Source organism: Physeter macrocephalus, chromosome 11 (genome assembly GCF_002837175.3).
Source record: "Physeter macrocephalus isolate SW-GA chromosome 11, ASM283717v5, whole genome shotgun sequence".
Lineage (NCBI taxonomy): Eukaryota > Metazoa > Chordata > Mammalia > Artiodactyla > Physeteridae > Physeter > Physeter macrocephalus.
In genome coordinates this window covers 47,459,558-47,484,341 of record NC_041224.1, presented here as the reverse complement: position 1 = coordinate 47,484,341, position 24,784 = coordinate 47,459,558, and the positions used below count along the sequence as shown (strand labels likewise).

The following is a 24,784-nucleotide window of genomic DNA, read 5'->3' as shown; positions in this document are numbered from 1 at the left end:
GGAGCCCGTGCTCCGCAACGGGAGAAGTCACAACAGAGGGAGGCCCGCATACCACAAAAAAAAAAAAAAAAAAAAGGTGTCGAGGACTAAAACTAGACTGATGGCAACCTGAATAAGTTGAAAAAAGTACAGGCATGGTGATTGAATTGCTGTACTATTATGAATTGTGCAAGTAGATCCTGTTTGCATCTGATAACCCTTATAACAATTAACAGTCCTAATCCTAACTCACTTCTCTCTAAATCTATAGTGAACTCCTCTACCAAAGCCCCTGGGGAGAAAAAGAGTTCTTCCATGAAAACACTAATCAGAAAGTCAAAGAAAAAGGCTTCCATTTTTCTCCAAAGAGTGACCTGCTACTGTGAGTGAAGCAAACTTACTCCAGGGCTGTCATTTTCTTGGTACTTGGCAAACCTGGTTCAGAGAATGTAAGAATGTTTAATGCACGATGAATCACTGACACAGGGAAAGGTTTTATAGCTCTGGAAAGAGCCATGATCTTGGCTTGGGAGAATTTCTGGCCCTTTCCTTTAGAAGTAAGGAAATTACCTGAGGGGACAGGGAAAAACTTAATTTATGGGCTAGATAGGAAAAAGCAAAAAGTTTTCAGCTACCAGAGAAAAGACTGCTTCTATGAGAAAAGATGGGTTAGGAGTCCCTTAAGAGTAAGAACAATCTTAGCTTCCATGTTAAGTGACTGATTTCATGCCCTGAGAAAACATGGAGATCAAGACTAGCAGTGGGGAAGGTGGCGTGAAGACAGAATATGACATCCTAAAGTTTACAGAGACTATAAAAGCAATGTCAGAACTATGACAAATATCAAGAGTATATTAAACCTGCTATATCCATATATTGTACCACCTAACTCATGTCAGGTGTAACAACTACAACAAAAACCATGATTTTAATCAAGGTAAACTTAAAAACAAAGGAATTGTTCAGAACTTTGGCTAATTAACTTATTCACATTCACAAAGTTATTTGTTCATGGCAATAATTGAACAAGCTTGGAAAACTCAGCACTTATTTCATGTATTTTTTTTTCTTTTGCTATTTTACCTATTTGAAAGGGAGGTCAAAACAGAAGCTTTTCTTTTTCTATTTGTCAATCTCTGTGTCATCAAACTGACATTTAAAGACATCAAAATGTCAGATGCTGGGTAGCCACGGGCATGTATCACTCAGATATTCCTCAGAGAAAATCTAGGAACAGTTGGATGACAGCCTTCAGTAACCACACCTCCAGAACCAACTGCAGCATTCACCTGAGGCCAAACTCTCCCCAAGCTGCTGCCAGTGTTCAGTGAGTGAACTTGGGGAGGGTAATGAACTGCCCCTGTATGCTCAAGGTGGGACCCGTCTAACAGACAGCCTCATCTCTGGCACTCCCCATTGGTCTGACTGACACTTTATTGCAGTCTCATGGCAGTTTCATTGCAGTCAGTCTAAGGCTTTTCATACCTAGTCCTCCTTCTTTCTCCTCCCCCTTTTCCAGGTATCAGACCTATATCATGGTCCAAGGCCCTTCTTGCCTACTCCTGTTGTCTGTCTCTCCACTTTACCTGAGATGTTTCTCCCCCAAAAGCTCTTGTACATCTGTCATCTTGGTATGACTCTTAGCCTACGTATATGACAAAAGTTACCAAACTCTTATAAAAGCACTAAGATGTTAAATGTAATGATTTCACTGAAACAAGCATCTCTCCAGCCTTCTCTTTTTCTGTGCATCTTTTCTCTCTTCCTCTCAGTTCTTTTCCAAGAACCTGTCTGAATTTTTATTGTAACAGATAGGAAAAATAATAATGTTTGGCATGAATTTTCCAGCAACGCTTACAGGAGACGTACAGAGAATGAGCAGAAATCAGCAGCACTGTTAATTCCATTATCTGGTTTCAGTGTGTATAGACTGTGCTTTTATTGACACTTGAGAAGTGAGAGGGAAGGATGGATGTGGTTCGGCTCTGAACGCATTAGGGATGCTGAAGGCAGAGAGGTGAAGGATATAGTAGCCTTGCCCTGAAGCAGCAATGACTCCCTATTTTCAAAATCTGTTCCAGTGACAGTTTCCCAGGACAACAGAAATTTTAATATTGAGGATTACAGCAATATTTTACTCTACTAAAATACATATTTTAAAATATTGATAGGGAAAGGAAAATAAACAAATATTTTGGGAATAGGTTGTGACTGAAAGCTTGCATTTAAATGTACTCTTCAGGTTCTTCAAGAGGAACTTGCCTTCAGATAACAGCAAATTCTCTTGAAGACTAAAAATTATCACCTCTTTCCCATACCATCCTAATTCCAAAATCCCTTGCTAAGTCCTTGAAATAGGACATTTCTGGAAAAATAATGTAGAAAGGATCTAAAGAATTGAAATGAAAAGATGACCTATTGTAGCTAGACATTTACACAGCATACACTTAACAAAAACATGGATGTAGATTAACTCTGCTGCTCTGACAATGATAAAAGTCCATATTCAGATGAGTTAAGAAAGCAAGTTGTTTTCAAGTGATGGATGCCACAGGAAGGTAGGAATTTAAAGAATTGTAAGCTCATAAACTCAGATAAGCCTCTAAGACTATGACATACAAATTTTTTTAAATTTAAATTGGAATTCAACTTATTTTCTAAAATAAACATTTTATTAGTTTTGTCACAGTATCATTTTTTTGTAAACTTAAAGACAGTATATGTGGGGTAGTGGGGAGAGAGTAATCCATGTATTACCTGAATTTTCTATAAATAATCCATAGTGAACTTTAGCCACAGTTCATTTTTATAACATATTTAAATTATTGTGACATTACAAATGTGAATATAATTCTTCACATATTTAAAGGACATTGAAATGTTTGTATACATAAATAATAACTTAGTTACTTACTTGAAAAATCTCAGTAAAAATGATGTTATTATCCGGGAGCTTTAAATTTGAAACTTAAAAATTTTCATATGTTTAATTTAAAGAAAATAGCATGTGGATGTTATTTAACAAAATTCATTTGAAGAGGATGAGAATATTATAAAACATAACTGTGAGATTATTTCTTTGCCCCTCCAAAAAACCCTAAACCATATATCTAAATTTTGCTTCTATTTCTATTGTACACAAATGTGTTCAAATTTCAACACTTATAAAACAATTTAACTATCTATCCTGTGCATAAACTTTGGTCTACACATTACACTTCGAAAACTGATTATATGTTTGTTCTAGTATCATTTACAATAATGACACAGAAATATTCTGGAAAATTCATTAATAGAATAATGAACAAACATTAATGTTTTGAAATATTTACATCGCTTATGAATAATGAAGTGGAAAGTTTTCCAAGGTATGTTGTCAAATAGTAAAAAAGAAAAGGTAAGGAAAAAGAAACCCACAAGTTGCAGATGAAATATAGTATAGTAATTAAGATCACAGACTCTGGAACTAGACTAACTTTTGAATAATGACTTTGCTACTTACTAGCTGTACGAAGAGAAAGGTTTGGTTTTGGTTGCTTTTCTTTCTTTCTTTGTTTTTAATTACTTTATACATCAGTTTCCTCATGTGTAAAATGGAGGTCAAAACAGTACTTACCTCAACAGGGCTATTGTAAGGAACAAATGAGTCATATATGAATTTAATTACTTTATACATCAGTTTCCTCATGTGTAAAATGGAGGTCAAAACAGTACTTACCTCAACAGGGCTATTGTAAGGAACAAATGAGTCATTATATATGAAACAATTGTAATGATATCTGCTATTATGTCAGCACTAAATTAGTGCTTCTTTATTTACATATAGAATGGCCTAATTTATGTTCAATGCACAGAGACAAACAAAACTACTATTCTATATGAACTTATAGAACATATATGTTTGCAGGCACACAGAAAAAGGCCTGACAACACACATGCCAAACTGATACCAATGTATCATTAGGGGCATTAAAGGAGATCCTTTGCTGTTTGAGTATCTTACATAGAAAATATAATTAATACATTATTTTGTGATTACATTTTAAATACTTTATACACTCATTAAATGGAACTATAAAAAATAATGGTGAAGATTACATTTATTCACTTATTGACATATAAAAAATGTTCATGCACACATCGTAAAGTGCAAACAAGCAGATCAAAACACTTAATTTTATTAACATGAACTCAGTAATGTAAAATTATACGGTTATGTTTTGTGTATGGAATGATCATGTTAATGTTTATTCTGGCTAGGTGATTTCAACTTTGTTCCTTATATATAGATACATGTATATATAATTGAACATAAATATACACAAATCTTTACATTACTTTTTTTAAAACACTATGAAAGCCATTTTACTGTGAAAAGAAAGCAACAGCTAGGCAAGCTAATTATACCATCATGCAACATTCTGCACTCAAAATACATATGTTGAGACCACCACTGAGAAACATTGATGAACAGAATGAATTAGAAAGGTTATGAATGTACTTACCCACCAAACGCCTGTAGTGCAGAGAATTTGGAAGCATCCAAGTCATTGCCACATACTATTCGAGCCTTAAACGAAAATGGAGAAGAACAAAACAAAACAAAAGAAAGAGGCTTTTAGCATCCTATAGCTGTGTATACCTGAATTTGGAACACGCGTCAACTGCACTAGACACATAACACCTAGTATGACAGATGCTAAGCAGGGTCAGCTTCAAGTCAAAGCTACTGTGTTTTTGTGAGTGGAGGTTTTGAAATTAGCTGTCAGCATTCAGACAAAAGCACTGGCAGAGTCGAGGAAAATATCATATTCCAAATACTATTTGCCCTTAAAACTTGGTATGTGCAGTGAAGATCATGAATCAGTCAGAGAGATCATGATTCGCCAGACTTAAAAACAGATGCTGAGTTTGACCGTAGCAGACCCCTAGGTTGGCAAGTGTAAGCTAAAGTAAGCGAAGCTGGCAAGGTGTAACCTCTTCATAAATGCAACAGATTGGGGCACACTTAAAGGACAACCAAAGAATGGAAAGCTGGGATAACATGCACAGTTCACAACTAAAACAGAAGAACCAAAACAGGTCTAATATGTCACAAACAAACATGTACAAAAGACAAGATCCCTCAGGAGGGAAGAAAAAGTATGATTTAAAACCTTTTCATCCACAGAACTGCTATCTGAAAGAGAATCAGGAAAAGAAGGAATAAATGTTAGATGGAGTACTTTTCAAGAAATCATTTAAACATATACATGAACAAAGTGTTAGTGTTATATAGTTTAAAATAATAAATGAACCCCAAGTGAAGAATGATAGTTGGTCCTCACAATTTAAAGAGCCGGAAAATGTGCCAGAATGCTTGAAAAGTATAAAAGGGTGATTACAGGACTTAACGAAAGCCAGTGTGTCATAAAAAGAAAAGAACAGTTGAAGTATCAGAATGCCTAGGCTCCAGTTGGGGCTCTGCCACTTACTAAGCACACTGGGCAAACTACCAAATTCTCTGGAGTCTGGAGTCTAGACCTAACTCTGAAATGAAGTCACTAATACTTTGCTTTTTGCCTCCAAATGTTGTGGAGAGGATCAATTAAGATCAATATATATGAAAGTAAACCCCAGGTGACTATATAAACTAAAGGTGTTTTATTGAGGGATTATTTATGGCTTCTCATAGAACTTCAGAACTAAAAGATTAATTAAGTATATTTCATCTTGCAAATAAGAAAACTTGCCTAAAGGGGTTAAATGACTTAGGATCCCCAAACTAGTAAATGACAGAGTGGGACACAAATCCAGGGCTTCTGATCCCCCACCTGCTGCCCTTTGGATCCAACGTTTCAGGTGAATTGAACAAAACAGTGAGGGGTGGTTGATCCACAGTTCTCCAGTGCAACTTAAGATAAATCACAAGGTCAACATTTATCACTTTCAATTGCTTATGGGCCCAAGTAGATGAACAATGGGCTAGTGCTTTTTTGTTTTTTTTTTTTCTTTTTGAAACTCAAGTCTAAATCTGTAAGGGTCATCATAGCATGGTCCATTTCTACCTTACATAGTGTTATTGCTTTTTAGCATAAAGCTGGAAGGATTTCTCTATGAATACAAGTTTGCAAAAAGCTAGAGGTGGCATGACCTTACAGTTCATGTAGTCCAATCCCCTTATTTTTATAGATGAGCCCCAGAGACAGAAAGATTTCCCCGAGGTCATGTAACTCAATGATGACCTTTATTGATAAAAATCTGAAATATATTTGTTTTCTTGACCCATTAAGTACGAACAGGTTAACATAACTAAATATTTTTGTGCAATATTTAAGATTTTACAATATCCCAGGTTTCCATCTTTGAATATAAAACAGGGTAAGGCACAATACAGAGTAATAAAGCAAATCTTATTTATGGCCATAAACATTTTTAAATACTTCACAAAATACAGAAAATAAAATTCAGCACAGCATCAGAAGAATAATATATCATAGCCATGAAGATTTTTTCATAAGCATGATTTAAAATCACTGACGAATTTAACATGACATATTAACTGGTCATAAAATACATATCTGCATTTCAACAGGAACACACAAGTTATTAGACAAAATTTCAAAATCTTCCAAATAATTTTAACCTATTTAAAATAGGATTGGAATGAGTCTTAAGTTTAATATGCTAAAAACATATTTCAGAATCAACTTAAGTGTAAAATATTAGGGCATCCCTGTTATTAAAAGCAAAACAAAAATGTTCACTACCATATTTTAACTTAATTCCAGAAATTCTGGCCAATATATTAAAACAGAAATAAACAACACAAATGTTGAAAGGTAAAATACAGAGTTATTATTTTTCAGGAATTACAGTATTATACCCTGAAAACAGGCCAAACCAAACCACCTGGAAAACTATTAGGATAATAAAATAGGTGGCAAAGTGAATATATAACCAACACATGAAATAACATTAAGTTATTTCCTACTAACTAGCAATAACTAATTTGGAATACAATGACATCAGATCTCATTTCAAATATCCAGTACTGTGACATAGTCTTCTATTCTAACTGGCTTCTATAGCAACCACTTGACTATATAAAGGTAATCTTACCAAAGTTGTTATTTTTCAGCTGCTAAATGTAGTAATACATTACCTTTTCATTCACTGATTCATTCAATGTTCATTCATTCTTTCACTGAATACATATTTTTATTAATTATCAATGAACCTTTGTTGTTCACTTTGACTCCTTTCTTGTCCCCATTTGAAACCTTTCTGAAATACAAATATGATGTCACTTCCCTTTTTAAAACCCACCAATGTCACCCAATGACCATTTGAGAAAATTAGATCTATATATACTGGAAATTCATGGCTCACCGGTCCTCAATCACATACTACACTTTGGCCACTATTAAATTCTTGCCATTTAGTTTCCATGACTTGTCTTTTAAATGTGTGCCTTTGCATTTTCAGTTTCCTCCCCCTAAAACAAGTTATCGCTTTCTTCATCCAGCTAACTGCCTGTCAGCCTCCAAAACTCAGTTGAAGCATAACCCTCTCTCCTGGAATCTTGTCACTTTTCAGGGATTCATGGTCTTTATACATGAGCACTGCACCTGTGTATTCCTCTTGGCTAATCCTCAAAATTTTCCAATTTCCTTATCTGAAATCCTTCTAAAAAAGTGCCTCAATGATAGTTTATTTAACCTTTTTGTCAACTTCCATTATATTCCTGACACACCAGATGACTAATAAATGTTTACTAAGCAATGAATGTACAACCTTACATAAGCTATACAACTTTATTGAAGTATTTAAAAATACATATAAAGAAAACTATTATTTCATCTTTCTGTATAGTGAGGATGAATTACTTTCTAACAGATTTATAGATTTAACAGTTAAAATCCTAATAGCAAGTTGTAACTTGAAATTATTCTAATTTTAAGTATAACTAGGTCAACAAACAAGTAAAAACATGTAAGATTGTTTTAAAGGAGATTAATGAGGACAGATTACACAAATATTAAAAGTCTATAATAGCTAAAATATTATGGTTGTGGCAAAATAGAAGATCGGTGAAACATAAAATATACCAAAGTAATATACCCTTATACTTACGAACTTAGTGAATAAGAATGGACATATTATTATCAAAGAAAATGAGAAACATTAGTTAATAAATGATGCTTATGGGGGCAGAGACAAGATGGCAGAGTAGAAGGACTTGAGCTCACCCCCTCTCACCAAAACACCAAAATCACAACTGACTGCTGAACAACCATTGACAAAAAAACACTGGAAACTACCAAAAAAGATATCCTACATCCAAAGACAAAGAAGAAGCCAAATGAGACACTAGGAGAAGCACAATCATGATAAAATCAAATCACATACCTGCCAGGTGGGTGACCCACAAACTGGAAAACAATTATATGACAGAAGTTATCCCAGAGGAGTGAAAGTTCTGATCCCCACATCAGGTACCCCATCATGAGAGTCTTGCATCAGGAGGAGTCCCCAGAGCATCTGGCTTTGAAGGTCAGTGGGGTTCTGATCACAGGAATTCCACAGGAATGGGAGAAACAGAAACTCCACTCTTGGATGTTGCACACAAGGTCTTGTGCACACCCGGACGCAGGGGAAAAAGCAATGACCTCATAAGAGCCTGGGCCAGACCTACTTGCTGGTATTGGAGGGTCTCCTGCAGAGGCAGGGGGAAGCTGTGGCTCACTGCAGGGGAAAAGATAATGGAGGCTGTAGTTCTAGAGAATACTCATAGGTAAGAGCCCTCCTGTAGGTCACCATTTTCCCACAAGACCTGGCCCCACCCAATGGCCTGTATGCTCCAGTGCTGAAACACCTCAGGCCAAACAACCAACAAGGTGGGAACACAGCCCCACCCATCTGCAGACAGGCTACTTTAAGTCCTCCTGAGCCCACAGCTTCCCAATGAACACACCCCTTCACATGGCCCTGCCCACCAGAGGGACCAGACCAAGCTCTAGTAACCAGTGGGCAAGAACCAGTCCCTCCCACCAGGAAGCTGGCATAAGCCCCTTAGACCAGCATTATCCATCAGGGGACAGATGGCAGAAGCAAGAAGAACTAAAACCCTGCCTCCTGAGGAACAGAAACAGCAAACACAGAAAGTTAGACAAAATGAGACAGCAGAGAAATGTGTCCCAGATGAACGAACAAGATAAAACCCCAGAAGAACTACTAAGTGAACTGGAGATAGGTAATCTACCTGAAAAAGAATTCAGAGTAATGATAGTAAAGATGATCTAAAATCTTGGAAAAAGAATGGAGGAACAGACAGAGAAGATACAATAAATGTTTAAAAAAGAGCAAGAAGATCTACAGAACAAACAGATGAACAGTACAATAACTGGAATAAAAATACACCAGAAGGAATCAATATCAGAATACATGAATCACAAGAATGGATAAGTGAACTGGAAGACAGAATGGTGGAGATCACTGCTGCAGAACAGAATAAAGAAAAAAGAATGAAAAGAAATGAGGACAGTCTAAGAGACCTCTGGGACAACATTAAACACACCAACATTCTCAGTATGGAGGTCCTAGAAGGAGAAGACAGAGAGAAAGGATCTGAGAAAATATATGAAGAGTTAATAGCTGAAAACTCCCCTATCATGGGAAACGAGGCAGTCATCCAAGTCCAGGAAGTGCAGAGAGTCCCAGGCAGGAAAACCCCAAGAAGGAACATGCCAAGAGACATAGTAATCAAGTTGACAAAAATTAAAGACAAAGAAAATAGTAAAAGCAACAAGGGAAAAGCAAAAATAACATACAGGGAATTCCCATAAGGTTATCAGCTGATTTTTCAGCAGAAACTCTACAGGCCAGAAGGGAGTGGCACAATATATGTAAAGTGATGAAAGGGAAGAACCTACAACCAAGAATACTCTATCAGGTAATTCTCTCATTCAGATGTGATGGAGAAATCAAAAGCTTTATAGACAAGAAAAAGCTAAGAGAACTCAGCACCACCAGAACAGCTTTGCAACACATGCTAAAGGAACTTCTCCAGGTGAAAAAGAAAAAGCCACAACTAGAAACAAGAAAATAATGAATGGAAAAGCTCACCAGTAAAGGCAAACAGAGTAAAGGTAGGATGTCATCCACACACAAATATGAAGTCAAAATCAGCAACTGTGAGGAGAGTACAAACGCAGGACATTGGAAATGCCTTTGAAATTAAGGGACCAGCAACTTAAAACAATCTTGTTTGTATACAGACTGCTATATCAAAACCTCATGGTAACCACAAAGAGAAAAACTACAATAGATACACAAAAAATAAAAAGGAATCCAAACACAACACTAATGTTAGTCATCAAATCACAACAGAAGAGAACAAAAGAGGAAGAGAAGGAAAAAGACCTACAAAAACAAAAACAAAACTATTAACAAAATGGCAATATGAACATACATATTGATAATTACCTTAAACATAAATGGATTAAATGTTCCAACCAAAAGACACAGACTGGCTGAACGTATACAAAAATAAGACCCATATATGTGCTGTCTATAAGAGACCCACTTCAGATCTAGGGACACATACCGACTGAAAGTGAAGGGATGGAATAAGGTATTCTATGTAAATGGAAATCAAAAGGAAGCTGGACTAGCAATACTCATATCATACAAAACAGACTTTAAAATAAAGACTGTTACAAAAGACAAAGAAGGACACTTCATAATGATCAAGGGAACAATCCAAGAAGAAGATATAATAATTGTAAATATATATGTACCCAACATGGGAGCACCACACTATATAAGGAAAAAATAGCCATAAAAGGAGAAATCTACAGTAACACATTAATAGTGGGGGACTTTAACACCCCACTTTCATCAATAGACAGATCATACAGGGAGAAAGTCAAAAAGGAAACACAGGCCTTAAATGACACATTAGATCAGATAGACCTAATTGATATTTATAGAGCACTCCATCCAAAAACAGCAGAATAAACATTCTCCCTATTGCACATGGAACATTCTCCAGACCTTACCACATGCTGGGTGACAAAATCAAGCCTAAATAAATTTAATAAAATTGAAATCATATCAATCATCTATTCTGACCACAATGAAATGAGATTAGAAATCAACTACAAGAAAAAAACTGGAAAAAAACACAAACACATGGAAGCTAAACAATATGCTACCAAACAACCAATGGATCATTGAAGAAATCAATAAAGAAATCAAAAAATACCTGGAGAAAAATGAAAATGAAAGCATGACAAATCCGAAACCTATGGGGCTCAGCAAAAGCAGTTCTAAGAGGGAAGTCCACAGCAATTCAAGCTCACCTCAAGAAACAAGAAAAATCTCAAATAAATAGCCTAAACTTACACCTAAAGCAACTAGAAAAAGAACAACAAACAAAATACAAAGCTAGCAGAACAAAAGAAACCATAAAGATCAGAGCAGAAAAAATTGAAATAGCGAAGAACAATAGAAAAGATCAATAAAACTAAAACGTGGTTCTCTGAAAAGATAAACAAAACTGATAAACCTTTAGTCAGGCTCATCAAGAAAAAAAACCGAGAAAGAGGGCTCAAATACAAAAAATTAGAAATGAAAAAGGAGAAGTTACAATGGACACAAAGGATAATAAGAAAATACTTACAAGCAACTATATGCCAATGAAAGGAACAACCTAGAAGAAGTGGACAAATTCTTGGAAAGATACAGTCTCCCAAGACTGAACCAGGGAGACATAGAAAATATGAATATGCCAATCACAAGTACTGAAATTGAAACCGTGATGAAAAAGCTCACAACAAACAAAAGTCCAGGACCAGATGGTTTCACAGGCAAATTCTATCAGACATTTAGAGAAGAGTTAATGCCTATCCTTCTCAAACTATTCCAAAAAATTGCAGAGGAAGGAATATTCCCAAACTCATTCTATGAGGCCACCATCCCCCGATGCCAAAACCAGACAAAGATACCACAAAAAAGAAAATTATAGGCCAATATTACTGATGAACATAGATGCAAAAATCCTCAACAAAATACTAGTAAACCAAATGCAACAATTCATTAAAAGGATCATACACTATAAGTGGGATTTATCCCAGGAATGCAAGGATTTTTTTAATATCCATAAATGAATCAGTGTGATACACCACATTAACAAATTAAAGAACAAAAATCATATGATCATCTCAATAGATGCAGAAAAAGCTTTTGACAAAATTCACTCATTTATGATGAAAACTCTCCAGAAACTAGATATAGAGGGAACATACCTCAACATAATAAAGCCCATATATGACAAACCTACAGCTAACATCATACTCAATGGTGAGAAGGTGAAATCATCTCCTCTAAGATCAGGAGCAAGACAGTGATATCCACTCTTGCCACCTTTATTCAAAATAGTTTTGGAAGTACTAGCCATGCCAATCAGAGAAGAAAAAGAAACAAAAGGAATTCACATTGGAAAAGAAGTATAACTGTCACTGTTTGCAGATGACATGATACTATACAAATATAATCCTAAAGATGCCACCAGGAAACTACTAGAGTAAATCAATGAATTTGGTAAAGTTGCAGGATATAAAATTAATACACAGAAATCTGTTGCATTGCTATACACTAACAATGAAAGATCATAAAGAGAAATTAAAGAAACAACCCCATTCACCATCGCATTAAAAAGAATAAAGTACCTAGGAATAAAGCCAACTAAGGAGGGAAAAGATCTGTACTCCGAAAACTATAAGATGCTAATGAAAAAAATCAAAGATGACACAAACAAATGGAAAGATATACCATGAGCGTGGATTGACAGAATCAATACTGTCAAAATGACTATACTACCCAAGGCAATCTACAGATTCAATGCAATCTCTATCAAATTACCAATGGCACTTTTCACAGAACTAGAACAAAAAATCTTAAAATTTGTATAGAGACACAAAAGGCCCCGAATAGCAAAAGCAATCTTGAAAAAGAAAAATGGAGCTGGAGGAATCAGGGACCCTGACTTCAGACTATACTACAAAGCTACAGTCATCAAAACAGTATGGTACTGGCACAAAGAAAACAGAAATATAGTTCAGTGGAACAGGATAGAAAGCCCAGAAATTAAACCATGCACTTATGGTCAATTAATCTACAACAAAGGAGGCAAGACTATACAATGGAGAAAAGACAGTCTCTTCAATAAATGGTGCTGGGGAAACTGGACAGCTACATTAAAAAAAATGAAATTAGAATATTCTCTAACCACATACACGAAAATAAACTCAAAATGGATTAAAGACCTAAGTGTAAAACTGGATACTATAAAACTCTTAGAAGAAAACATAGGTAGAACACTCTTTGACATAAATTGCAGCAAGATCTTTTTTGATCCGTCTCCTAGAGTAATGAAAATAAAAATAAAAACAAACAAATGGGACCTAATTAAACTTAAAAGCTTTTGTACAGGAAAGTAAACCATAAACAAAATGAAAAGACAACCCACAGAATGGGAGAACATATTTGCAAACAATGAGAGGGACAAGGTATTAATCTCCAAAAGTTACAAACAGCTCATGCAGCTCATCAAAAAAAAAAAAAAAAAAAAGTAAAGAAAAATCCAATCAGAAAACGGGCAGAGGACCTAAACAGACATTTCTCCAAAGAAGACATGCAGATGGTCAACAGGCACATGAAAAGATGCTCAACGTTGCTAATTATTAGAGAAATGCAAGTCAATATTACAATGAGATATATAACATCTCACACCAGTCAGTGTGGCTATCATCAAAAACTCTACAAACAAATTCTGAAGAGCATGTGGAGAAAAGGGAACCCTCCTACACTGTTGGTGGGAATGTAAACTGGTGCAGCCACTATGGAGAATGGTATGGAGGTTCCTTAAAAAACTAAAAATAGAGCTACTACATAATCCAGCAATCCCACTCCTGGGCATGTATCCAGAGAAAAACATGGTTCAAAAGGATACATGCACCCCAATGTTCACTGCAACGTTTTTTTACAATAGCCAAGACGTGGAAACAACCTAAAAGTCCTAAGAGTCCAAGTCATCAAGAGATGAATGGATGAAGACGTGGTACATGTATACAATGGACTATTACTCAGCCATTAAAAAGTGTGAAATAATACCATTTGCAGCAATATGGATGACCTGGAGATTATCATACTAACTGAACTAAGACAGAGAAAGACAAATATCATATGATATTTCTTATATGAAGAAAATTTAAAACTGATACAACTGAACTTATTTACAAAACAGAAACAGACTCACAGACTTAGAAAACAAACTTATGGTTACCAAAAGGGAAATGTGGGGGTAGGGATAAATTGGGAGTTTGGGATTCACAAATACACACTACTATATTTAAAATAGATAACCAACAAGGACCTGGTTGATAGCAGACGGATCTCTGCTCAATATTCTGTAATAACCTAAATGGAAAAAGAATTTGAAAAATAGATATATGTATATGTATAACTGAATCACTTTGCTGTACATCTGAAACTTAACACAACATTGAAATCAAATATATTCCAATATGAAATAAAAATTATAAATAAATGCTACTTAGAACATTGGGTAAATATTTCTAACACTCATTTGTATCTCATACATATATCATGAAGTTCCAGATGTATTATTAAATTTAAAGTAATTCAAATTCAAGTAAGAAAAAATAAAAATAAAAATGTATATTTATTAAGTCTATGGAATAAGAAGATATGCTCAAACGTAGAGGTAAAAGAATACAAAGAGAAATGTTTGATAAATTTATATTCATTTACTATTTTTGTATATAAAAACAAGAAAATAAAAATATTTTTTGCTGAAAACATGTATATTAATATGTTCAATGTATAAAGAACTCTCACATGTCTGTAAAAAGTGACACTAATACCACAATAGATACACGGTCAAGAATGTGACTAGATAATTCACAAATTAGAATGCAATGGTCAATAAGCATGAAAAATTAACCAGTTTATTAAAACTATGCCTAACCATGATTATAAAATTAGCAAAGTTTAGAATAATGATATTAATTTTAATGATATTGAAAATAATTACCAAGGTCTTTGAGGATATCATGAATCAGGCACTCTGATATAGGGTTGGTAACAGTGAAAATTATATTTGTCAGAAACCTTTCAGTGATGTCTAGCAATAAACTTTGTTCTGATGGATAAATTCCTTTTTCAGAAGTTCATGCTAAGGAAATTAATTTTGTTACGGACTGAATTGTGTCCCCCTTAATCCATATGCCAAAGTCTTAACTCCCAGTACCTCAGAATATAGCCTTGTTTGGGAGTAGAGTTCTTGCAGATATAATTAAATGAGGTCATACTGCAGTAGGGTGATCCACAATCCAGTATGACTGATGTCCTTATAAGAAGGAGAAATTTGGAGACAGATAAACACACACAAGAAAAACATCACATAAAAATCAGAGTTATACTGCGAAGCCTAGGACCTACCTACCAAAAGTCACGAGAGAGGCCTGACAGATCTATCCCTAGAGCCTTCAGAGAGAGCACTGCCTTGTCAATACACCTGGATCTACCCTCCAGAACTATGAGAAAATTTCTCTTGTTCTCAGTCACTCAGTTCACGGTGCTTTGTTACAACAGCCCTTGCAAACTAAAATAATTTTAAATACTGAAAACAATCTATGTGTGAGGATCTGCATTGTTTCATTTTTTACAAAAAAAAAAAAAGCTGGACAAACATACACAGCCAAGTATAGAAGTGTGGATTGAAAATTATGTTCTATGACCTAGATGCAATAATTTGCTATCATTAAAATAAATGCATTTAAAGACTATATAAAGATGTAGGAAATATTAATGATGTATGTATATTATATATATGTATACATTTATATTGTACATGTTACATATGTATGCAATAAATATACACAGTCTCATGATGGCTTTGTTCCTTGATGAATTGCCTTTTACTCTACATGTAGCTATTTTGCTTAGTTGAATTCTGGTTAAAATTCTAATTACATGCTGGATACTCCCCATAATGCTTCTCCTAATACTCCTTGTCTTAGAAGTCCTACCATCTCACATCAAGGTCATTTTGCAGTTCAGTGACTTGATATCTTTAATATAGACCCATGGTGCCTCCATCTACTTAAAGTGAAACCTCCTCTATAAATGGGATTATAGTGAATTTCTGTGACTATATGTTTCTTAATGTCTCAAAATAACAGTTAATTTTTTTAAACATAATATTTATCAGGTGAACATCACTATTCTAATCAACCATGCTTCATGGGAACCTAGGAAACTAAAATCTTTAGCATGTAGGAGTGCACATGATGTAAGTTTAATAAGCCCATCAGAAGTTCTTGTGTGAGCATCCCTGAGAAGGAAATCTGCATGTGATTTAGGCAACATGTGACCACCTTTGCCCTCAGTTTTCCCTCATATAAGTGAACTAAGGTTTGACTAGCATGTATCTGAAGCCTCTAACTCTAAATTTCATGCTTTTGTTTTCGTATGTATAATAAAACTTAACTATAACAAAATGTATTTACTCACAAGCTACCACAAAAATATTTAAAATTAGTATCTAATGCTTAAATGAGTTATTTATAATCATTTCATATTGTCCTAAGATAAAAATAAAAATTGTTTCTGCTCTTGATATTTTACCCCATAACACACCTTTGGAAGGAAATTTGGTAGAAGAGACCTCTAAGTTTGTAAAGAATCTGAGTTCTAGAGTCATACCTGGCTTAGGAGTTTTGTTAAACTTCTTTGCTCTAAGGTTCTTCAGTGATAATATATAGCTTCCACTGGTAGTAATATTTCAGTATCTGCTTTGGAAATATGTTTGCTTTACTTACCAGCACATCAAAATATCTATCACCTCTACAACATTTATAATATATGCCTGAGAATCATGAAATGGGAGCTGAAAACAATTCAGAGAAAATGCTATAATGTTATCAGAGGACTGTTGAGTTGCCATTAACTTTTACAGAGTACCTACTATGTGCTACATAATCTTCAAAGCACATTATCTGCTCTTTTATTGAATGCTTTGAACTGTCTTATAATGTATCAATATTCCTTAGATGCTGCCAGGGCAAAGGAAACGTTGTGAGCATGGCTCACATTTCAGTTCTAATTCTGGATGCGACAGGGTGGGTGCTAAGTGAAAGATTAATGCTTATTAACTCACATTACACTTTTGTTCAAGGGGGTGACCTGAAAATTTGAGTCAAAAATATGAAAGATATGATATGGGAGCAAGAGAAGAAATCTCTCTCTCCAGCCAGAGAGGATAAGGGGTTTAGAAAGAATTAATAGGAGATTATTTATGAGTGGGTCTTTGTCAGATGAAGGCATTCTTGGCAGAGGGAAAATAATTTTAAAAGGCACTGAAGCTTGAAAGAGTATAGAGTGTTAGGAACTAAAACATGGGAATGTGAGAGTAAATACTAAGAAATAAAAGGTAGATAAACGGAGTTCATAGTATGAAAGTCTTCACATACCTTATTAAGGAATTTATACCCTAACTGCAATTTGAAATCACAAATAGTCTTCCAAGCAAGACAGTGACATATAACATGAACAGAATTTTATTTTCTGTTTTAAAAAATCCAAACCAGTCCTTTGGACAAGGCAGAACAAGATAATATGGAATGGTCTGCTAACTGATCCACATATACCACAATTTTACACACATACACAAATGGTAAGTAATTTTTAAAACTTTAAAGCCTCTCTAAACTCAAAAAAAAGAACAAACTCCCAATATGTACAAATGAAGTAGAAATTCAGCACTAACTATGAATGAAATAAAACACAAAATTGCTTACAGGGGTATTGTAACCATTCATTCATTCATTCAGCAAATATTGATCAAGTGCCCCCTAAGTGCTAAGCATTGTGCTAGGGACTAAGGATACCAACCTTGAATATAAAGATAAAATTACATAAGCAGTGGTGATATTTAACGTGAAGTCCACATCACGGAATCTGCATAAGCAAAGCTAAAATTTTTTTTTGAAGCTACCTGGGTAAATCAGGAAGTCAATACAGTATAAAAACACTCATACAACATAAACGAATGAGATAAAAATTATCTATAGCAATGGAGAAAAAAGGAAGTTTTCCATCCACTTAAAGACATAAACAAAAAAAAATTTACCAAGGAAAAACTGAATCTCAGGCCTGTACCAAATGTGGTTTCACAATTCACATCAAAATTAAATACATTTATTCTTTTCACTTAAAATACTAATAAAAATTGACAATGCACCTTGCCACAAAAGAAACCTCAACATATTCCATGAAAGTGTTATCCTAAAGACGGATTACATAAGAAATCAACAATGAGTTAGTAATTTAAAAAAACAAAAAAATCCTCCATTTGGAAACTCATTAACATTTCCCATTAAGATTTACAAAGGATAAAAAAATGGTGTAAATCATGAAATGTGAATAGCTAAACTAAAATTAAGCATACACATACATATATATTTGTGGGATAACTCTGGTATGATAGAGTTGCAGACTTAAATGTTTTAAGCAAATAAAAAAATTAAAACAAATTAAAATGCAACTCAAGAAGCTTAAAAGAATTATAGCATAACCCAAAGAAAGTAAAAAATCAGAACAGTAAAGACTGGAAATAATGATGTAAAATTATTTTCTGAAAAAACAGGTATGAAAAAAGATGTTTTGAAAAACTTTAATAAAAGTATAGAGAATCTTGCAGCTTGTGGAATGAAAATCACATTCACAGAAAGGCAGACAAAATGAAAAAGCACAGGACTATGTACCAGATGAAGGAACAAGATAATATCCCAGAAAAACAACTACATGAAGTGGAGATAGGAAAAATTCCAGAAAAAGACTTCAGAATAATGATAGTGAAGATGATCCAGGACCTCAGAAAAAGAATGGAAGCAAAGATCGAAAGGATGCAAGAAATGTTTAACAAAGACCTAGAAGAATTAAAAGAACAAACAAACAGAGATGAACAATACAATAATTGAAATGAAAAATACACTAGAAGGAATCAATAGCAGAATAACTGACGCAGAAGAACAGATAAGCAACCTGGAAGACAAAAAGGTGGAAATCACTGCTGCAGAACAGAAAAAAGAACACAAAGAAAAGAAATGAAGACAGTCTAAGAGACTTCTGGGACAACACTAAACACACCAACATTCACATTATAGGGGTCCCAGAAGGAGAAGGGAGAAAGGACCCGAGAAAATATTTGAAGAGATTATAGTCGAAAACTTCCCTAGCATGGGAAAGGAAATAGCCACCCAAGTCCAGGAAGCACAGAGTCCCAGACACGATAAACCCAAGGAGAAACATGTTAAAACACATAGTAATCAAATTGACAAGAATTAAAGACAAAGAAAAATTATTAAAAGCAACAAGGGAAAAATGACAAATAAGATACAAGGAAATTCCCATAAGGTTAACAGCTGATTTCTCAGCAGAAACTGTACAGGCCAGAGGGAATGGCATGATATATCTAAACAGATGAAAGGGAAGAACCTAAAAGCAAGATTACCCAGCAGGAATCGCATTCAGATTCAACAGAGAAATCCAAAGCTTTACAGACAAGCAAAAGCTAAGAAAATTCAGCACCACCAAACCAGCTCTACAACAAAGGCTAAAGGAATGTCTCTAAGTGGAAAACACAAGAGAAGAAAAGGACCTACAAAAACAAACCCAAAACAATTAAGAAAATGGTAATAGGAACATACATATTGATAACTACCTTAAATGTGAATGGATTAAATACTCCAACCAAAAGACAGAGGCTTGCTGAATGGATGCAAAAACAAGACCCATATATATGATGTCTACAAGAGACCCACTTCAGACCTAGGGACACATACAGACTGAAGGAGGGGGATGGAAAAAGATATTCCATGCAAAGGGAAATCAAAAGAAAGCTGGAGTACCAATACTCATATCAAATAAAATAAACTTTAAAATAAACAATGTTACAAGAGACAAGGAAGGACACTACATGATGATTAAGGGATAAATCCAAGAGGAAGATATAACAATTATAAATATATATGCACCCAACATATAAGCACTTCAATACATAAGGCAAATGCTAACAGCTATACAAGAGGAAATCAACAGTAACACAATAATAGTGGGAGACTTTTACACCTCACTTACAACAATGGAAAGATCACCCAGACAGAAAAGTAATAAGGAAACACAAGCTTTAAATGACACAACAGACCATATAGACTTAATTGATATTTATAGGACATTCCATCCGAAAACAGCAGATTACACTTTCTGCTCAAGTACACATGGAAAACTCTCCAGGACATATCAAGTCTTGGATCACAAATCAAGCCTCAGTAAATTTAAGAAAACTGAAATGATCTCAAGCATCCTTTCTGACCACAACACTATGAGATTAGAAATAAATTACAGGGGGAAAAAACGTACAAAACACAAACACATGGAGGCTAAACAATATGTTACTAAATAACCAAGAGCTCACTGAAGAAATCAAAGAGGAAATCAGAAAATACCTAGAGACAAGTGACAATGAAAACATGATGATCCAAAACCTATGAGATGCAGCAAAAGCAGGTCTAAGAGGAAAATTTATAACAATACAATCCTATCTCAGGAAACAAGAATAATCTCAAATAAACAATCTAATCTTACACCTAAAGGAAATAAGAACAAACAAAACCTAAAGTTAGTAGAAGGAAAGAAATCATAAAGATAAGAGCAGAAATAAATGAAATAGAAACAAAGAAAATAATAGCAAATATCAATAAAACTAAAAGCTGGTTCTTTGAGAAGATAAACAAAATTGATGAACCTTTAGTGAGACACATCAAGAAAAAGAGGGAAATTGATACAGCCACTATGGAGAACAGTATAAAAGTTCCTTAAAAAACTAAAAATAGAACTACCATACGACCCACCAATCCCACTCCTGGGCATATACCCCGAGAAAACCATAATTCAAAAAGAGTCATGTATCACAATGTACATTGAAGCTCTATTTACAAAAGCCAGGACATGGAAGCAACCTAAATGTCCATTGACAGATGAACGGATAAAGAAGATGTGGCACATATATACAATGGAATATTACTCAGCCATAAAAATAAACGAAATTGAGTTATCTGTAGTGAGGTGGATGGACCTAGAGTCTGTCATACAGAGTGAAGCAAGTCAGAAAGATAAAAACAAATACTGTATGCTAACACATATATATGGAATTTAAAAAAAAGGTCATGAAGAACCTAGAGGCAATACGGGAATAAAGATGCAGACCTACTAGAGAATGGACTTGAGGACATGAGGAGGGGGGACAGTAAGCTGGGGCAAAGTGAGAGAGTGGCATGGACCTACATGCACTACCAAATGTAAAACCGATAGCTAGTGGGAAACAGCCACATAGCACAGGGAGATCAGCTCAGTGCTTTATGACCACCTAGAGGGGTGGGATAAGGAGGGTGTGAGGGAGGGTGATGCAAGAGTAAAGATAAATGGGGATATATGTTTATGTACAGCTGATTCACTTTGTTATACAGCAGAAGGTAACACACCATTGTGAAGAATTATACTCCAATAAAGATATAAAAAAAAAAAAAAAAAGACCATACTCACCACAAAAAAATAAAAGGAAAAAGAGGGAGTACTCAAATCAATAAAATTAGAAATGAAAAAGGAAGTTACAATGGATACCACAGAAATATAAAGCATCATAAGAGAGTACTACAAACAACTCTATGCCAATAAAATGGACAAACTAGGAGAAATGGACAAAGTCTAAGAAAGGTATAACTTTCCAAGACTGCACCAAGAAAATATGCACTAGACCATTCACAAGTAATGAAACTGAAATTGTGATTTTTAAATCTTCCAAAGGGAGATCAGCTAGGTGGTTTGTGACCACCTTCAGGGGTGGGATAGGGAGGGTGGGAGGTAGGGAGACGCAAGAGGGAAGAGATATGGGAACATATGTATATAACTGATTCACTTTGTTGTAAAGCAGAAACTAACACACCATTGTAAAGCAATTATACTCCAATAAACATGTTAAAAAAAAATCTTCCAACAAACTAAAGTCCAGGACAAGATGGCTTCACAAGTGAATTTTATCAAACATTTAGAGAAGTGCTAATGCCCATCTTTCTCAAACTCTTCCAAAAAATTGCAGAGGAACACTCCCAAATTCATTCTATGAGGCCACCATCACCCTGATACCAAAACCAGACAAAAACTACCAAAAAAGAAAATTACTGACCAGTACCACTGATGAACACAGATGCAAAAGTCCTCAACAAATTTCTAGCAAACAGAATCCAGCAACACACTAAAAGGATCATAAAACATGATCAAGGGGGATTTATCAGAGGGATGCAAGGATTCTTGAGTATATGCAAATTAATTAAGGTGATACACCATATTCACAAATTGAATAAAAACCATATGATCTCAATAGACGCAGAAAAATCTTTTGACAAAATTCAAAACACATTTATGATAAAAACTCTCCAGAAAATGGGCATAGCAGGAACCTACGTCTAATAATAAAGGCCATGTACAACAAAACCACAGCAAACATCATTCTCAATGGTGAAAAACAAAGCATTTCCTCTAAGATCAGGAACACAACAAGGATGTCCACTCTCGCCACTATTATTGAACATACTTTTATAAGTCCTAGCCATGGCAATCAGAGAAGAAAAGGAAATAAAAGAAACACAAATTGGAAAAGTAGTAGTAAATCTGTCACTGTTTGCAGATGACATGATACGATACATAGATAATCCTAAAGATGTCACCAGAAAACTACTAGAGTTAATCAATGACTTTGGTAAAGTTGTAAGATACAAAATTAATGCAGAGAAATCCCTTGCATTCCTATACACTAACAACGAAAGATCAGAAAGAGAAATTAAGGAAACAATCACATTCACCACTGCAACAAAAAGAATAATATACCTAGGAATAAACATACCTAAGGAGGTAGAAGACCTATACTCAGAAAACTATAAGACACTGATGAATAATAGTGGTGACAGTGGGCAACCTTGTCTTGTTCCTGATCTTAGTGGAAATGGTTTCTGTTTTTCACCATTGAGGATGAGGTTGGCTGTGGGTTTGTTATATATGGCCTTTATTATGTTGAGGAAAGTTCCCTCTATGCCTACTTTCTCCAGGGTTTTTGTCATAAATGGGTGTTGAATTTTGTTGAAAGCTTTCTCTGCATCGATTGAGAAAATCATATGGTTTTTCGCCTTCAATTTGTTAATGTGGTGTATCATGTTAATTGATTTGCATATATTGAAGAATCCTTGCATTCCTGGGATAAACCCCACTTGATCATGGTGTATGATCCTTTTAATGTGCTGTTGGATTCTGTTTGCTAGTATTTTGTTGAGGATTTTTGCATCTATGTTCATCAGTGATATTGGCCTGTAGTTTTCTTTCTTTGTGACATCTTTGTCTGGTTTTGGTAGTAGGGTGATGGTGGCCTCATAGAATGAGTTTGAGAAAAGAGAAATTAAGGAAACAATCACATTCACCACTGCAACAAAAAGAATAATATACCTAGGAATAAACATACCTAAGGAGGTAGAAGACCTATACTCAGAAAACTATAAGACACTGATTCACCTGTGAATACATCTGGTCCTGGGCTTTTGTTTGTTGGAAGATTTTTAATCACACTTTGAATTTCAGTGCTTGTGATTGGTCTCTTCATATTTTCTATTTTTCCTGGTTCAGTCTCGGAAAGTTGTGCATTTCTAAGAATATTTCCATTTCTTCCAGGTTGCCCATTTTATTGGCATAGAGTTGCTTTTAGTAATCTCTCATCAGGCTTTGTATTTCTGCAGTGTCAGTTGTTACTTCTCCTTTTTCATTTCTAATTCTGTTGATTTGAGTCTTCACCCTTTTTTTCTTGATGAGTCTGACTAATGGTTTATCAATTTTGCTTCTCTTCTCAAAGAACCAGCTTTTAGTTTTATTGATCTTCGCTATCATTTCCTTCATTTCTTTTCCATTTATTTCTGATGTGATTTTTATGATTTCTTTCCTTCTGCTAACTTTGGGGGTTTTTTGTTCTTCTTTCTCTAATTGCTTTAGGTGCAAGGTTACGTTGTTTATTTGAGATGTTTCCTGTTTCTTAAGGTAGGACTGTATTGCTATAAACTTCCCTCTTAGAACTGCTTTTGCTGCATCCCATAGGTTTTGGGTCATCGAGTCTCCAGTGTCATTTGTTTCTAGGTATTTTTTGATTTCCCCTTTGTATTCTTCAGTGCTCACGTGGTTATTAAGTAGTGTATTGTTTAGCCTCCATGTGTTTGTATTTTTTACAGATCTTTTCCTGTAATTGACATCTAGTCTCATAGCACTGTGGTTGGAAAAGATACTTGATACGATTTCAATTTTCTTAAATTTACCAAGTTTTGGAAGTTTTAGCCACAGCAATCAGAGAAGAAATAAAAGGAATCCAAATCGGAAAAGAAGAAGTAACGCTGTCACTGTTTGCAGATGACATGGTACTATACATAGAGAATCCTAAAGATGCTACCAGAAAAGTAGAGCTAATCAATGAATTTGGTAAAGTAGCAGGATACAAAATTAATGCACAGAAATCTCTTGCATTCCTGTACACTGATGATGAAAAATTTGAAAATGAAATTAAGAAAACACTCCCATTTACCACTGCAACAAAAAGAATAAAATATCTAGGAATAAACCTACCTAAGGAGACAAAAGACCTGTATGA

At 34.8% G+C, this 24,784-nt stretch overlaps 1 protein-coding gene across 2 annotated transcripts in view; it reads right to left on the bottom strand.

The window, feature by feature from the left end:
* UNC13C (unc-13 homolog C) overlaps positions 1-24,784 on the bottom strand; it is a 654,288-nt gene that overhangs the window by 512,270 nt on the left and 117,234 nt on the right. For both annotated transcript variants that reach the window (XM_055087954.1, XM_024128858.1), the window contains 2 exons: positions 5,136-5,158; positions 4,485-4,549 (listed from right to left, as the gene is read on the bottom strand). In XM_055087954.1, coding sequence (XP_054943929.1) covers positions 4,485-4,549; positions 5,136-5,158 — 88 coding nt within the window. The remainder of the gene's footprint in view (positions 1-4,484; positions 4,550-5,135; positions 5,159-24,784) is intronic.